The 15490-nt window shown below is 50.5% G+C and overlaps 1 protein-coding gene across 1 annotated transcript; it reads right to left on the reverse strand.

The window, feature by feature from the left end:
* Window positions 1-2966: 2966 nt before the first annotated feature.
* R3hdml (R3H domain containing like) lies at window positions 2967-13825 on the reverse strand. The gene is made up of 6 exons (XM_036186296.1): window positions 13717-13825; window positions 12745-13048; window positions 9503-9621; window positions 7717-7849; window positions 6357-6472; window positions 2967-3306 (listed from the first exon to the last, which is right to left on the reverse strand). The coding sequence occupies exons 1-6, from the start codon at window positions 13812-13814 to the stop codon at window positions 3174-3176; spliced, it is 903 nt and encodes a 300-aa protein (XP_036042189.1). The 5' UTR covers window positions 13815-13825; the 3' UTR covers window positions 2967-3173.
* Between the last annotated feature and the right edge of the window lie 1665 nt (window positions 13826-15490).

The following is a 15490-nucleotide window of genomic DNA, read 5'->3' on the forward strand; positions in this document are numbered from 1 at the left end:
CAGGGCAGCCAGAGTGCAGTGATGGACAGAGGGAAGAGAGAGCAGGGCAGATGGAGTGCAGTGATGGGCAGAGGGAAGAGAGAGCAGGGCAGATAGAGTGCAGTGATGGGCAGAGGGTAGAGAGAGCAGGGCAGATGGAGTGCAGTGATGGGCAGAGGGAAGAGAGAGCAGGGCAGCCAGAGTGCAGTGATGGGCAGAGGGAAGAGAGAGCAGGGCAGATAGAGTGCAGTGATGGGCAGAGGGAAGAGAGAGCAGGGCAGATGGAGTGCAGTGATGGGCAGAGGGAAGAGAGAGCAGGGCAGCCAGAGTGCAGTGATGGGCGGAGGGTAGAGAGAGCAGGGCAGCCAGAGTGCAGTGATGGGCAGAGGGAAGAGAGAGCAGGGCAGCCAGAGTGCAGTGATGGGCAGAGGGAAGAGAGAGCAGGGCAGCCAGAGTGCAGTGATGGACAGAGGGAAGAGAGAGCAGGGCAGATGGAGTGCAGTGATGGACAGAGGGAAGAGAGAGCAGGGCAGCCAGAGTGCAGTGATGGGCAGAGGGTAGAGAGAGCAGGGCAGCCAGAGTGCAGTGATGGGCAGAGGGAAGAGAGAGCAGGGCAGCCAGAGTGCAGTGATGGGCAGAGGGAAGAGAGAGCAGGGCAGATGGAGTGCAGTGATGGGCAGAGGGAAGAGAGAGCAGGGCAGATAGAGTGCAGTGATGGGCAGAGGGTAGAGAGAGCAGGGCAGCCAGAGTGCAGTGATGGGCAGAGGGAAGAGAGAGCAGGGCAGATAGAGTGCAGTGATGGGCAGAGGGTAGAGAGAGCAGGGCAGCCAGAGTGTAGTGATGGACAGAGGGAAGAGAGAGCAGGGCAGCCAGAGTGCAGTGATGGGCAGAGGGAAGAGAGAGCAGGGCAGCCAGAGTGCAGTGATGGGCAGAGGGAAGAGAGAGCAGGGCAGCCAGAGTGCAGTGATGGGCAGAGGGAAGAGAGAGCAGGGCAGCCAGAGTGCAGTGATGGGCAGAGGGAAGAGAGAGCAGGGCAGCCAGAGTGCAGTGATGGGCAGAGGGAAGAGAGAGCAAGGCAGATGGAGTGCAGTGATGGGCAGAGGGTAGAGAGAGCAGGGCAGCCAGAGTGTAGTGATGGACAGAGGGAAGAGAGAGCAGGGCAGATGGAGTGCAGTGATGGGCAGAGGGTAGAGAGAGCAGGGCAGATGGAGTGCAGTGATGGGCAGAGGGAAGCGAGAGCAGGGCAGCCAGAGTGCAGTGATGGGCAGAGGGAAGAGAGAGCAGGGCAGATAGAGTGCAGTGATGGGCAGAGGGAAGAGAGAGCAGGGCAGCCAGAGTGCAGTGATGGACAGAGGGAAGAGAGAGCAGGGCAGCCAGAGTGCAGTGATGGGCAGAGGGAAGAGAGAGCAGGGCAGCCAGAGTGCAGTGATGGGCAGAGGGAAGAGAGAGCAGGGCAGCCAGAGTGCAGTGATGGGCAGAGGGTAGAGAGAGCAGGGCAGCCAGAGTGCAGTGATGGACAGAGGGAAGAGAGAGCAGGGCAGCCAGAGTGCAGTGATGGACAGAGGGAAGAGAGAGCAGGGCAGCCAGAGTGCAGTGATGGGCAGAGGGTAGAGAGAGCAGGGCAGCCAGAGTGCAGTGATGGGCAGAGGGTAGAGAGAGCAGGGCAGCCAGAGTGCAGTGATGGGCAGAGGGAAGAGAGAGCAGGGCAGATGGAGTGCAGTGATGGGCAGAGGGAAGAGAGAGCAGGGCAGCCAGAGTGCAGTGATGGGCAGAGGGAAGAGAGAGCAGGGCAGATGGAGTGCAGTGATGGGCAGAGGGAAGAGAGAGCAGGGCAGATGGAGTGCAGTGATGGGCAGAGGGAAGAGAGAGCAGGGCAGATAGAGTGCAGTGATGGGCAGAGGGAAGAGAGAGCAGGGCAGATGGAGTGCAGTGATGGGCAGAGGGAAGAGAGAGCAGGGCAGCCGGAGTGCAGTGATGGGCAGAGGGAAGAGAGAGCAGGGCAGCCAGAGTGCAGTGATGGGCAGAGGGAAGAGAGAGCAGGGCAGATGGAGTGCAGTGATGGGCAGAGCGAAGAGAGAGCAGGGCAGCCGGAGTGCAGTGATGGGCAGAGGGAAGAGAGAGCAGGGCAGCCAGAGTGCTGCAGGGAAAAATGTAGGCAGAGGCAGAAAGGACTCCTTGGCCAACTTGTGGTTGTGTTGTTTCACTGGAGAGATTTCAGAAAGGTTGAAGAATTTTGAATTCAAACCTCAGTAGCTCATCTATAAGACAAGGCTGGAAGCTGTGGTTGTTCTAGAAAATGTACCAAGGGTAGGGATATGATATTCACCAACAAACAAAAACATTGTTAGGACTTGAAATTTGCCCAACCTAGGAGGAAATGCCAGTCCCAGAAGCCTGGCCAGGAAGGCTGGAAGGAAACAGCTGGAGGCAGGTCTTAGGTCAAAGCTGCTTGGTTGTTGTTGTCGATTTGTTACCCTCTACCTTGCTGTGTAGCTGAGGATGGCCTTTAGTTTCTAATCTCTTGACTCCAGTCCCTGAACTTTGGTGTGTACCACCATTCTGGGGTTGTGTAGTTCTGGGACAAGCACTCTAACACCAAGCTACAGTCCAGGTTGAGACTATTTGACAAATGCCTGTCACTAGGTGGACAGTCTTGGGGTAGAAGCCTCAGAGTCACAAAGGAAGCTTCCTATTCTGTTCCCAGCAGCCCTCACTCCAGATAATCAGGCAAATGAAAACTGCAGGTCTTGCTGGGCACAGTGGTGCATGCCTTTAATCCCAGCACTCTAGAGGCAAAGGCAGGCAGATTTCTGAGTTCAAGGCCAGCCTGGTCTATACATTGAGTTTCAGAATGGCCAAGTCTACACAGAGAAACCATATATTGGAAACCAAAAACAAAACAAAAAATGAAAAAAGAAAGAAAGAAAGAAAGGAAGGAAGGAAGGAAGGAAGAAAGAAAGAAAGAAAAAAGAAAGAAAGAAAGAAAAAGAAAAATGCTTGTTTCCCTAGGTATCATAGAGAAGAAAGATGTTACTAAGGAAGAGAGAGGAGGCATCTTTGACATGTACTGGACATTTAAGAAAAGGAATTTATAAAGAACTGTAGGGTTGCCCACCCCCTGTCTCCCTCTCAACTTTGGGGAGGAATCTTCCTAGGGTCAGACCTAGCCAGGGGCACCAAAATATTGGGCCAGTTCAGATCCATGGAAGCTTGTTGGATTTGAGCCCAGAGAAACACATGTTGCTGTTGCAGTTGCCTTGGTAACTGGATGGACAGGCAGAACACGGCTTCCCAGTCTTGTAGGGTGCCTCCCCAATCCAATTGCCCCTACAAGAGAACAGGCCCAGGGGACAGAGGATTAGTATACAGCAGAGTTTAGGTGAAACATCCTTCACAGATTTACATGTTTCAGTCCAAGGTCACACTGCATATGTGACCTTGAGCTTGGCACCTCTCTAAGCCATGGTTTCTTCCTCTGTAAACCCAGCAGATTTCTCCTCCATAGGGATGCAGAGAACAGGGAAAAAATGCAGCCTGTGCACATATGCACAGCATCATTGTGTTTGGAAAATAGTGACATTCGGTAAAGTTGGGTTTTCTCTCCTTCCCCAGCTTCCCTGGAGGGGGTAGATTTGGGTTCTGGTCCTGAGTTCTCATCCTAGTGACATCCGAGCCACTTCATTTCTTGGAAACTGATATTGACTGTTGGATAAGATAAATGAAACTGTATCCATTAAAATTATGTGAAATGACCTTTGGGCGGGGGGGGGGGGGGAACTCTTGTGCTCTAAGGATGCTGTGCAAATGAGAGCTTGAGAAATTAGCTGATGGTGATAACTAGGCATAAGTGGCCTACTCACAGAGTCTCATTATGGCCACTACCCTTCATGTCTTCAAGACTTCACCCTTAATCTAGATATTTTGCTACCCTCTCAAAAGACTACTACCTGCTGGGTTGTGGTCCTTTAATCCCAGCACTCACAGAGGCAGGCAGATCTCTGTGAGTCTGAGGCCAGCCTGGGCTACACAGTGAGTTCCAGGAAAGGTGCAAAGCTACACAGAGAAATGCTGTCTCGAAAAAACAAACAAAAACAAAAACAAAACAAAACACAAAAAAGATCACTACCTTTTGTGGAAGGGAATAGGGAGTTATTACCTAATGGTTATAGGGATTTCTCTGCGCTGATAAAAGGGAAAAGTTTAGAAGGGATGGTCAAATGGCTCAGTTGGTAGAGAGCTTGCCTTGCATGTACAAAGCCTTGGGTTCAGTTCCCAGTACCACATATAACAGGTGTGTGGAGGTGCATGTTTCTAATTCTAGCACTTGGAGATGGGGGCAGGAGGATTAGTTCAAAGTCAGCATTAGCTAATTAATGAGTTGAAAGCCAGCCTGGGCTACATGAGACCTTGTCTCAAAAGAAAAACAGAGCCAGCAAGACGACTCAGCAGCTCAAGGCACTTGCTGCCAAGCCCGATGACCCGAGTTCAATCCCTAGGACCCACATGGTAGAAGGAGAGGATCAGCTCCATGAAATTTTCCTCCGACCTCCACATGTGCACTGTGGTGTGTGGACACCACCCCCACAAACAAATAAATGACTGTAATATAAATAAAGAGAATGACAATGACTGCACAGTATTATGATGATAATTGTCACTGAATTCTTCACCTAAGAAAGGCTCAATGTTTTTTGTTTGTTTGTGTTTGTTTTTGTTTTTCCGAGACAGGGTTTCTCTCTGTAGCTTTGTGCCTTTCCTGGAACTCACTTGGTAGTCCAGGCTGGCCTCGAACTCACAGAGATCCGCCTCCCTCTGCCTCCCCAGTGCTGGGATTAAAGGCATATGCCACCACCGCCCGGCTTCAATGGTATCTTTTATGTTCTTCCTCCTCTGAAAACCTAGTGATCTCCGGCTCTTGCTCCAGGCTACCCAGTATCTTATCTCTGGCCCTTCTGTCAGTTATCAACCCCTAAGGCTCCTTTTTTACACTTTAAGTGAGTGAATACTCCTTATAGCCAGAAATGGAACCCCCCCCCCCCAAAGTAATTGGGTTGGTTTATATGTTGCTTGTTTTGTTCTTGCTTTTGAGACAGGGTGTTCTGTGCCCAGACTGGACCTCACTATGTAGCCTAGGTGACCCATGAACTCTTCTGCTTTCCTATTCACTGTGTTGAGATTACACTGTGCACCAGCAGGTCTGGCAAGTGCTCAGGAAAGTATGTACTTCTGATTTCATAGCAGGTTTCATTCACTTATTCATTCATCCATCGAACTCTTCAGAACGGCCATGGATATCAGGATTAGTGCCAGATACTATAAACTGTATTTTTTTAAAGATCCTCTTGGGAGCCAGGCATAGGGGAACACACCTATAACTCCAACAATCAGAAGGTCAAGGCAAGGGGGCCCTGAAGTTCAATCATCTTCATTGAGAATTTGAGGTCAGACTGGGCTACAAGAGAGCCTGTCTTAAAAAAAAAAAAAAAAAAGAATAAAAAAAGACACTCTAGGATAAGGAGGGGTGGAGGTGAGGGCCTGGGTGATAGAATCAAAGAAGTTCTTTGTTTTTTGTTTGTTTAACCACTTGAGGGTAAGTTCTGCTTTCAAAAAAGAAGATAATGGCTAAACTGGGTTGTTACCTCCTATTCCCAGCTCTGGGGAAACTGAGGCAGAGTGTAATCACTGCAGGTTTGAGGCCACTCTTGGCTAAGCAGTGAGTTCCAGGTCAGTCTAGGTTACAGAGCGAGACCTGTTCCAAAAACAAAAAACAATTTTTTTTCACTTTGAGCTGAAAATCTGCAGTGTTCATAAGTCTGCATACTGACATTGGATGAGAACTTTTCTTGCCATTTCCCTGTGTTTCCAAGAGATTTGTGTAAAGATGGCTCCTGATCTGCCTGCCTATCACGGTGATGGGTGAGTCTGGGAGAGAGCCACGCATGCTCTGTCCATTTTTGCTCACCATCCAATCCGCCCTCCTGCAGGGGCAGGTGTTCTTAGTTGTCTGTTTCTTGGGGTGAGCTCAGAGGACTAGCATTGCACCCATATACTCAGTGATGCCTGGCATTGGTATGAAAGGCTAGCTTCATGGTGAAATATTAGCACAGCCACTTGGTGGGCAGATGGGCCAATTCAGGCCACAACCCAACCCCCACCCCCGCCTTTCACCCTCCTCCTCTCTCCTTTGGTACACAAGAAGGTTTATTGGCTGAGGCTGTGGCTAAATGGTACAATACTTGCCTACCTTGTGCAAGACCCAGTCCTGGTGCCACAAAACAAGCAAGCAAACAAACAAGTAAAAGCCTTGTCAGTTGACTCTCTTAAACTGCCGAAACCAGTATGGCAGTAAACAGGAGGAACCCTGGTGCGGTACTTACTTAATGGCATAGTTGCAGACCAGGTACACAGCCTGCTGCCAGGTGCTGCCCCACACATTGATGCTGCTACAGGTGTGAAGGGCACAGCCCAGCCGACTGGAGGATGCCCACACCATCTGCGGAAGCACAGAGACAGGTAGGCCGAGGCTTGGAGGAGCCCAAGAACCCTGAGCAGTATGGTTACTGGACCCCATTCCAGCTGAGTACAGTATGTGAAGTCTTGGGGTCCGGGGGCTGGAGGACAGGAGAAGAGGCCATGTCTGCCTTATCCTAAGGGGTTGGGGAAGGGCTTGAGACGTTTGTTCTGTAATAGAATGTTTCTCAAAAATAACATTTTACCAATAGTAAGGAATATGTTTCATATTGCTACACGGTGAAATATGCGCACAGGGCACAAAAATGTGATGAAGGAATCAGGGGTGTTGCTTGCAGTAGAAGCAGGCATGCCTAGTGGTTCTAAGGCCCTGGGTGTGCCCAGCATACCAAAGAATGTTATATATTTATCACTATCATGTGGGATATGTCGCTATTTTCTATGCTCTTTCATTCACTTTTTCTTTTTAGGATTTTCCTTTTAGTGATAGCCTTTGAAAGTCCTTCTAGTGTTGGAGGTTAAACACAAACTTTTGAATCCCACACGCTTGAATCAGTATTTCAATATCAGCTGCTGTGAGATTTTGACTGAGTTTCTATTCCTCTCTGTGCCTGGAGAGGTAATAATGTCCCGTGATTTTTGTTGAGTTTTTTTTTTTTTTTGACATAGAGCCTCATTATATATCCCTGGGTGGCCTAGAACTTGATATATAGACCAGGCTGACCTTGAACTCATAGAGATCTGCCTGCCTCTGACGCCCAAGTGTTGGGCCTAAAGGCATAAATCACCACATCCGGCTATTTTTCTTAAGATAGTTGGAATGGCTGGGTGTAGCTCAGTGGTAGAACAAAACAGATAGCAGGAGCCTTGGGAAACAGAAAATACCCAAAACATTCTAAACAAAACAATGTAGGGTATGATGCCTGCAATCTCAGAAGGTGAGGCAGGAGGATTTCTATGAGTTCCAAGCCTGTGCGAACCTGTATTTTAATACACTACATCTCAATTCATTGTCTGCACAACTTTCCAGGAATGTATGCCTCACATAAAGGAAAGCTCACACTGGGAGTGGTGGGCATGCCTGTAGTCCCAGCACTCATGAGGCTGAGACAGGAGGGTGGAGGGTGAGAGACCAGCCTGGGACATACAATGACCCTGTCTGCAAGAGAAACAAAGGAAGCCTGCTTTAATTTTCATTCTGCCATCCCCGTTATTCTCTGAGGTGCCAGGGTCTGCTGAGCAGCACTCTTGACTGACAGAGGGTACCTGGGTATAGTGGGAGCAGACAGGACCACTGCAGAGCCAGGGGCAGTGTGGGGTACAATCCTTTGGAGCTGGGAATGAGAAGTGCCGCTTTTCTTCAGACCAAGACTTCACGAGATCTACCACAGACCGGTACCTGGGAAGGCCAAGAACATGGAGGAAGGTGAAGAGAGGGTGGGAAAGTCGCTCTGTCACCAATTTGTCTGGTGAGTCACTTCATTTCTCCATCACATTCCCCATCTGTAAAATGATAGAATGTAGACAGGTCATACTTACCTCCTAGATCATCGTCTGAAGGAAGAGCAGTTGAGGAGAGAAAAACCCCAGACGGAGAGCTCACCTGTCCCTGGCACATAGTACATGCTCAGCAAAGCTGTGCAAAGAGCCAGGTTGTGGTGGCATTTCAGACACAGCTTGCATTTTCAGGAAAAGAGAGGCCATCCCAGGAAGTTCTCTGCAGATTGAAGTGCCTGATGGGATCTGAGGACTTTCTCGGACTGCCCATTGATGTTTTCTCTAAGTCTTCATCATAATGTTTAACACTCAGGCATACAGTCAGAGGAGCAGTCAGGAGTGACCTGGGAGTACTCACGCTGGCAGTGTGCACCGGTGCCTGTGTTCTTCACAACCCTTTCTCTGTGAGCTTTGGAAAGGCTGGCCGTCAGGCCATGGACAGTGAGACAGGAAGAATTTTGTGGTAGGAGAGAGGGTGTGTGAGCTTGGGGAAGGACCTGGTCACCAAGATCAGCTCTGCTGGGCTCTGAGAGATCATTCATGATTCCCAAGGCTTGGCACTGGTTCTAACCAGCCAGTGACATGCAAAGGTGCAGAAGGGCCCAATGGTCCCAGGAACACAGTCATCAGACCAACCTTGATCCCTGCTGAGGTCATGGTAAACTCGGCATGGAGAGAGTCATGTTTTCCTAATGACCTTGATTGGTTGAATAAAAATGTGACATATGACCATCTCATAATGTTTCTATGTATGTGTGCACATGTGCACACATATGTATTCATATGGGGCATGTGTATACATGTGGAGGCCGGAAAGTCAACCCCAGGTATCATTCATTTCTTAGATGCTATTTACCTTGTTTTTTGAGTCAGGGTCTCTCATTGGCCTAAAATTCAAAGATCAGGCTGATCTGCCAGTGATTCCCCAGAGATCTTCCTGCCTCCATTTCTCCAGTGCTGGGATTACAGGTGTGTACCCTTGTGCTCGGCTTTTTATGTGGGTTCTGGGGTTTGAACACAGGTCCTTGTGCTTGCCAGACGAACTTTACCAGCATCTCCTCAGCCCTTGTTACTGGCTTATGAAACCCACAAGTCTAGCAATAGCTAATCTAGGTCAATAGAGACCCCAGGTTTTGGAATATAGTCAAAACTTCCTCAGGTCACACATATCAGAACGCAGGCGCCCACATTCTGACTCCGAAGCTAGAACAGTGACAAGAGCCAGGCTGGTGGCTCAGTTTCTGTGTCATTCCTGGGCCCCATGTACTCACCTCCTACCCTCTGCCCTCGCTCCACTCCCCACAGCCCTCATCACCTTCCTATGCACACAAGCCTTCAAATCCATCCTTCCTCTCGGAAGTAGCATGAACTCTCCTCTCTCATTTGCCTACCTGTATCACCTGCGTCTCCTAACTAGAGTGAGTTTCTCTATGTGCAGAGCTTACCCACCCGGTTCATCACAAGAACCACCGCTGTGCATAGCACCTGGGCCAGAATAAGTACTTGGTGTAAATTGTCAAATGACTAAATGAAAAAAGGGTGGAGATCCACTCACCGGCCAGAGTGGATAGAGAGGTTCTGGCCCACATATTTCATCAGCTGCGAGGGTCCGTGGGCCCAGATGCACTGGGTGGCCCAGGCTTCAGCAGACCTGGCCAGCTGCTCATCCCAAACCTGATGAAAGAAAGACCATGAACTTGCCCCAGGGTAAATAACCACCGTGACCATAGTGAGGTACACACATGCCCATTTGCACTGTGCTTTCTCAGTCTCCTGAGATCAACACACCCACATAGAGATCAGAGAACAAAGGCTGTGACTCCGAGGTGAAATCCACAGCTGAGCCAGGGTCTGTGCTCTGTTTCTGTCCCTGAGTCCCGTGCTCTTTCTTCCCCACTAGACCTCAAACTTAAAGCCCCCAGCTCTGTTTAGAGTCCCAGGGCATTTGTAATAGTTATCAGCAGTCCCTCCATGTGACTGAGCCCAGAGTGAGGAAGAGGCATTGATTTTAACTTCACAGTATTTTCATTTAAAAATCGAATTCAAGCCCGGCGGTGGTGGTGCACGCCTCTAATCCCAGCACTCGGGAGCTAGAGGCAGGAGTATCTCTGTGAGATCGAGGCCAGCCTGGACTACAGAGTGAGATCCAGGACAGCCAGGGCTATACAGAGAAATCCTGTCTTGAAAAATCAATTTAAAAAAAATCAAATTCAAGACTTCTTTTTAAAAGTGTAAGAAGGAAGTGAGCACCTTTAATCTTGGCATTTGGGAGGCAGAGACAGGTGGATCGCTATAAATTCAAGGCCAGTCTGGCCTAAATAGCAAGTTCCAGGCCAGCCAAGGCTACGTAGCAGACAGATACTGTTTAAAAAACAAATCTCAAAAGAAGGCAAAGTGGAACATTGTATATCTCTCATCACTCCTGGATTTTCACTTAAGCCACCCTTACCCTTCCCCAACAGTCTCCAACGGGGATATCCCCTGTAACCCAGACATATAGATACACAATGGCTGTGTATACTCTGTTCTGTACCCAGTTCTTCATTTGACAAGATAGGTGGCCCTGGTGACTATTCCACACCAGTGCCTAGTAAACCCCTCCTTATCCTTCTTCATAGTTATGTAAGTTTCCTGTGTGGGGTAAAAGGATGTCTCTTTAAAAAAACAGAAACAAAAACTAGTTCCCAAGGCTGGAGAGCACTGACTGCTCTTACAGGAGGCCTGGCTTTGGTTCCCAGCACCCACATGGCAGCTCACAACTGCCTGTAATTTCAGTTCTAGAGAGTCTGACAGCCTCTTCTGTTTAAGGGAAGCCTGGACTACATGAGGCTGAAACAGGACAGCAAGACAGGGAAAATTATGGGGACGTGGGAAGAGAGAAGATCGCGTGTCCTCAAAGCCTCCTAGCAGCTGAGACTTGAGGGCCAGAACACAGCTAGTAACATTTTCCATTGCTGACAAGACCTTGTCTCAAGACCAAGCCAAGGGTAGAATCGAGATAGTTCATCAGTTAAGGGCACTGGTGGTTCTTCCAGGGGACCCAGGTTCAGTTCCCAGCACCCACATGGAGGTTCCAGGGTATCCAATGCCTCCTTCTGGCCTCCCTGGGCACCAGGCACACACATGGTGCATGGGCATCCATGCGGGCCGAACACCCACACACATAAAAATAAATAAATAAAATTGTAACAAACAAATCCGCTAAAGCTAGTTCCCTTCCAGCTCTGACCCCCTGGAACCCTTTGTGTTAGTTTTTGTCCGCTCAGCAAATATTGAACAATATTCCTCGGCACCAAGGAATCAGTCTAGCAAGGAAGTGAGCTGTCAAACAAGCATGACTCATGACAAGCCCAGGGCATGTGGGAATGTGGAAATTGACCCAGACCTTCTTGGGGCTTGGAAGAAAAGGGTTCAATGGTGAGGGTTGCTTGGTCTCACCTGGTCTCACCCTGTTCTGTGGGCACAAGCTGCTGAGCAAACAAGAAAGGGAGATGCTAAGAAGCCCAGCCCCCGCCCACACCTCACTGCTGCCTCCCGCTTTTTCAGGGAAAGCAGAGCAAAGAGGGAAGGCAGGAACAAGGTAAAGGCACTGAGATCCTCCCCGGAGAGAGTAGCTGGCTGGCTTCCTGTGTTCTGTACTGTGCTCAGTAAGTAAACACCTGTTAGGGCTAGTGCCATCCATACAGCTGGTGCTCAATTAATGTGTCATTTGTTTGGAAGCCAGAGACCTTCTGGGTGGCAGTTTTAGTGTTAATAAATGAGTGAATCAGCAAACACATAAATGACAGCCCCCTACCCCGCCCCCCAGCCCCAGCTCTTATTCTGGCCCCTTCACAATTACCTCCTGACATGTGATATTGGGCTCTGTATCTTGTTGGTGGCCTTTAATTTTTCTTACCCCCCCAGCCCCCACAAATGTAGACTTCTTGAGGGAGTGAGCCCTGTTCTCCACAGCACCCAGGAAAGGCTTAGCGCTGTGTCCGGCTCCAAGCAGGAAGTGGCTGAAAGGAGGTCACATTTCCACTTGTTGGGCAGGAGGAGGTCTATCAGCTATCTCTTTTCCTAAAGACGCCTCTGTGGGCCAGCAGCCTGTCTCTCCAGGCTTTGGGGACAATGGTCCCAGGGAGGAGTTGGGATAGGGGATATTCTTCCTCCACACTGACAGTTTTGGCTTCTGGGAGACTGAGCTAAGAGACACAAGGACTGACTCTTTGAAGAAGACATCCCAACCAGCACTGAGATTCAGCTCCTGGCTCTGCTCAAGATACCCTGGTGCCTGCTGTCCTCCACTGGAACTGGGAATGAATGGTCTGGGTGTGTCAAGCAACCTTCTCTGCTGAAAGACAATAGCCTGGAAAGCGCTGTCTCCCACCCCCTGCAGGTCCCAAGTGGGAGGCAAAATTCTTGGGCAGCATATTTTGTTAGAGAAAACTCCCACCTTAGCAGACCAGGCTTGCAGTCCAGGCTGGAGGACCTTAGGCAAACCTGTCCTCTCACTCAATTCCTTCATTTGGAAAACCGATAAAATACTGTCTTGAAGGAAGAGAGTTATGTGAAGGACCTGGCAGGGTGCTCTACAGATACATTCTTTTTTCCCCACCTCCACCCACCTCCATTCACTGAGAATTTATGCCATGGCCTTACTTTCTACATCTGTAAAATGGATTACTCATTTTCACTGTTTGCTTGGGCTAGATGGGCAGATGGTTCAGCTCTTCAAAGCCAGCCAGCCACTCCAAGACACAGTGAGCAATCTGGTGTTGGCTGGAAGGTGCACCAGGAAGGCTTGGGACTCACCATATACTCCATGTTGGCAGCAGGTGGGTGTACGCTGGCCCGGATATGGTTGTGATAATCCAGCAAGGCACTCATGTCCCGGGCAGAGATATGGCGCTTCCGGCGGTACCGGGGCACCCCCAAACCAGACAGAGACCACACAGCTATGTTCTTGGGTCGGCCCAGGACCAGTGTGGTGTTGGGCATCCTTAAGGCCCCCACTGTGTGGCCTGTCCAGAGGAGAAGCCCTGCCAGGCCCAGGAGGCTGGCCAGAAGAGGCATAGCTGTCTGGGGTCGTGTACCTGGTGCAGAGAAGAACTGCTGCCTAGAAGAGGTGGGTGTGAGAATGTCAAACCCTGAGAGCTCTCTGTGGGCACTGCCAGTCCAGAGAATGCTCCCTGGTAACTTGGCAGAGATCCTCTGACCCAGCTCTGGTCCAGATACTCAATACTTCCGCCTTCCTCCCCACTCGACTCAGTTGGTTAGATGATGAGAAGAAATGCCCAGACAGTGGCTAATCCAGACCGGGCCCTGGAGCGGGAAGGTGCTGCCACTTCAAAGCCAGGGTTCTGTCACATTTGCCCGGGAGACAGAGGGCCATCTCCTCTGGCCAGACACCCTTTTTCCAACCCCACAGTGTTGGGCTCAGCCGATTCCCACAGAAGCAGAACAGGCCCGTTTCTCAGTGCAGCGGCCTCGGGATGGAGGGGGTGACACGGGAAGAGCAGATACCAAAGGGTGGCAGAGGCAGGAAGGACATTGGAGGTCAGAGAAAGAGACAAGAGGAGCCAGAGGAAGGAGACCGAGAGAGGGACTGTAAAGGAAACAGGAGTGAGGGAAGAAAGGAGAGCTGGAATGGTGGAATGAAGGAAGGAACATGGAGAAATAGAGGCAAAGGGAAGTAGAAGAGGAGAGGAAAGAAGAGAGGAGAAGACAAGAGAGGGTGGGAGAGGCCATCAGAGACCAGGCATCGGGTTCACTGGGGGCACATACCCCAAACAGGCAGCCCCAGGAGGTGGCCAAGAAGGCAGGGTCTTCTGCAGATACCCTGGTAGTGCAGCGATTTTAACAGTCCCCGGGAGCGATGGCATCTGACGTCCCAGCCAGCAGCCCCCTCCTTGTCCAGCCAGCACATTCAGAGAGGGAGGCTCCGCCTGCCTCTTCTGTGGGCTTTTTTCTCCAGCCCTCTCCTCGTCCCTTTGCCATCTGGAGTGTGCAGGGGCTGTGGCTAAGCTGCCAGCCGACTGGAGGTCTAGCAAAGGGGTAGGAGTCCTGCCCATGCACCCAGGGAGATCCCAGACCCAGTGGAGGCCTCTACTTGCCAGACCCCTGTAGAATAAGGCAGCAGGGCAAAGTTCCAGTTTCTCCCTAGGAAGCCCTCCAGCCTCAGAGTGGGCAGATATGATGGTGAGCCAGGCATGAGCATCTGCTGTGTGCCGCACCTTGGGATGAAAGCTTTATCACACAAGCACGGCCAACATCCAGAGGCAGGTGCCACGACCCCTCCCTGTCCCACTCTGTAAAGGAAGACTCTGAGCCCCACAGAGGTGAAGGTAAATGGTCACAGTCAGCAGAGCCTGGGTTCAAACCCAAGTCTGCTCGCTCCCCAGGGCCCTGTTAGTTCAAGCAACTGATGTTTTGCTCTGTATCCAAACAAAATACAGATGCATGGGGTGAGCCCTGGAGAAGGCCTGTGCCACTCAAACAGCATGGTGTGTGTTCAGCAAGGGGGTTCAAACCCCCTTCTTCCATTCCCTGCAAAGCATCCATGAACAATTGGCTGGTGAACTGTTTTATCCTCACATGTTCAAATGAGCGAAATAAAGGCACCTGCCTCATCAGACTGTTGTGAGAGCAAATGAGTCAATGTTTATGAGGTTACAACAGCAGCTGCTACACAGCGTGTTTTCCGTGGGTGTGTGCATTCATGTCCATGCACACCCATGTGCTCCTCCTATTTGTACACCTGGGTGTTAGGTGTGTGCCGGCCCAGTTACCTGCACACAGGCATGCGGGCTTCTGTGTCACATACTTCCAGGTGCATGCATGAACACATATATACATGCATGGGTGTGCTTGGATCCCAGCTGGTCTCTGAGTTGCTGAAATTATGGGTTTGGCATTCATTTTTCTCCTCCTTGGTTGCTTGTGTTCTGCACAAATAACAAGCATTCCTTTAATACTCGGAGAGTCACATTTACAGGAAATGTGTAAAAGAAACAAGGATGAAAACCCCCAAGCTGGGGCTGCAGAATGGGATCAGTGATTAAGAGCACTTGTTGGAAAGGACCTGGGTTCGATTCCCAGCATCCACACGGAGGCTCACCACCCCCTAGAGCATCAGGCATGCATGTGGTACACAGACGTACATGCAGGCAGAACACACATACACGGCAAGGCTGAGTCCCTGCTCAGCTGGTGGTGCAGGGCTGAGGATGGACTGGGACACTCAAGCCAGGGCTTCCTCCAGACACTTGAAACTCTAGCTCCAGGCTGCCACCCAGACTGCTCCTCCACAGCCCAGACAGCACAGCTGCCAAAACACACGCCTGCCGCAGCAGTGTCCCTGGCCACAGCATCCCTAGCTCGGCCAAATGACCACTGGAAACTAAAAGAGGCTGTGGGAGACTCAGCTGCTCCCTGGCCTCAGCAGGACCTTCCCATCCTAAGGTAAGAAAAACAGACAGAGACAACACTAGCTCTTGGAGACTGAGGACTGTCAAGTCCAAACCCCTCTGGCTGCCTGACCTAGACCACTCCCATGTGC

Source organism: Onychomys torridus, chromosome 4 (assembly GCF_903995425.1).
Source record: "Onychomys torridus chromosome 4, mOncTor1.1, whole genome shotgun sequence".
Taxonomy (NCBI): Eukaryota; Metazoa; Chordata; class Mammalia; order Rodentia; family Cricetidae; genus Onychomys; species Onychomys torridus.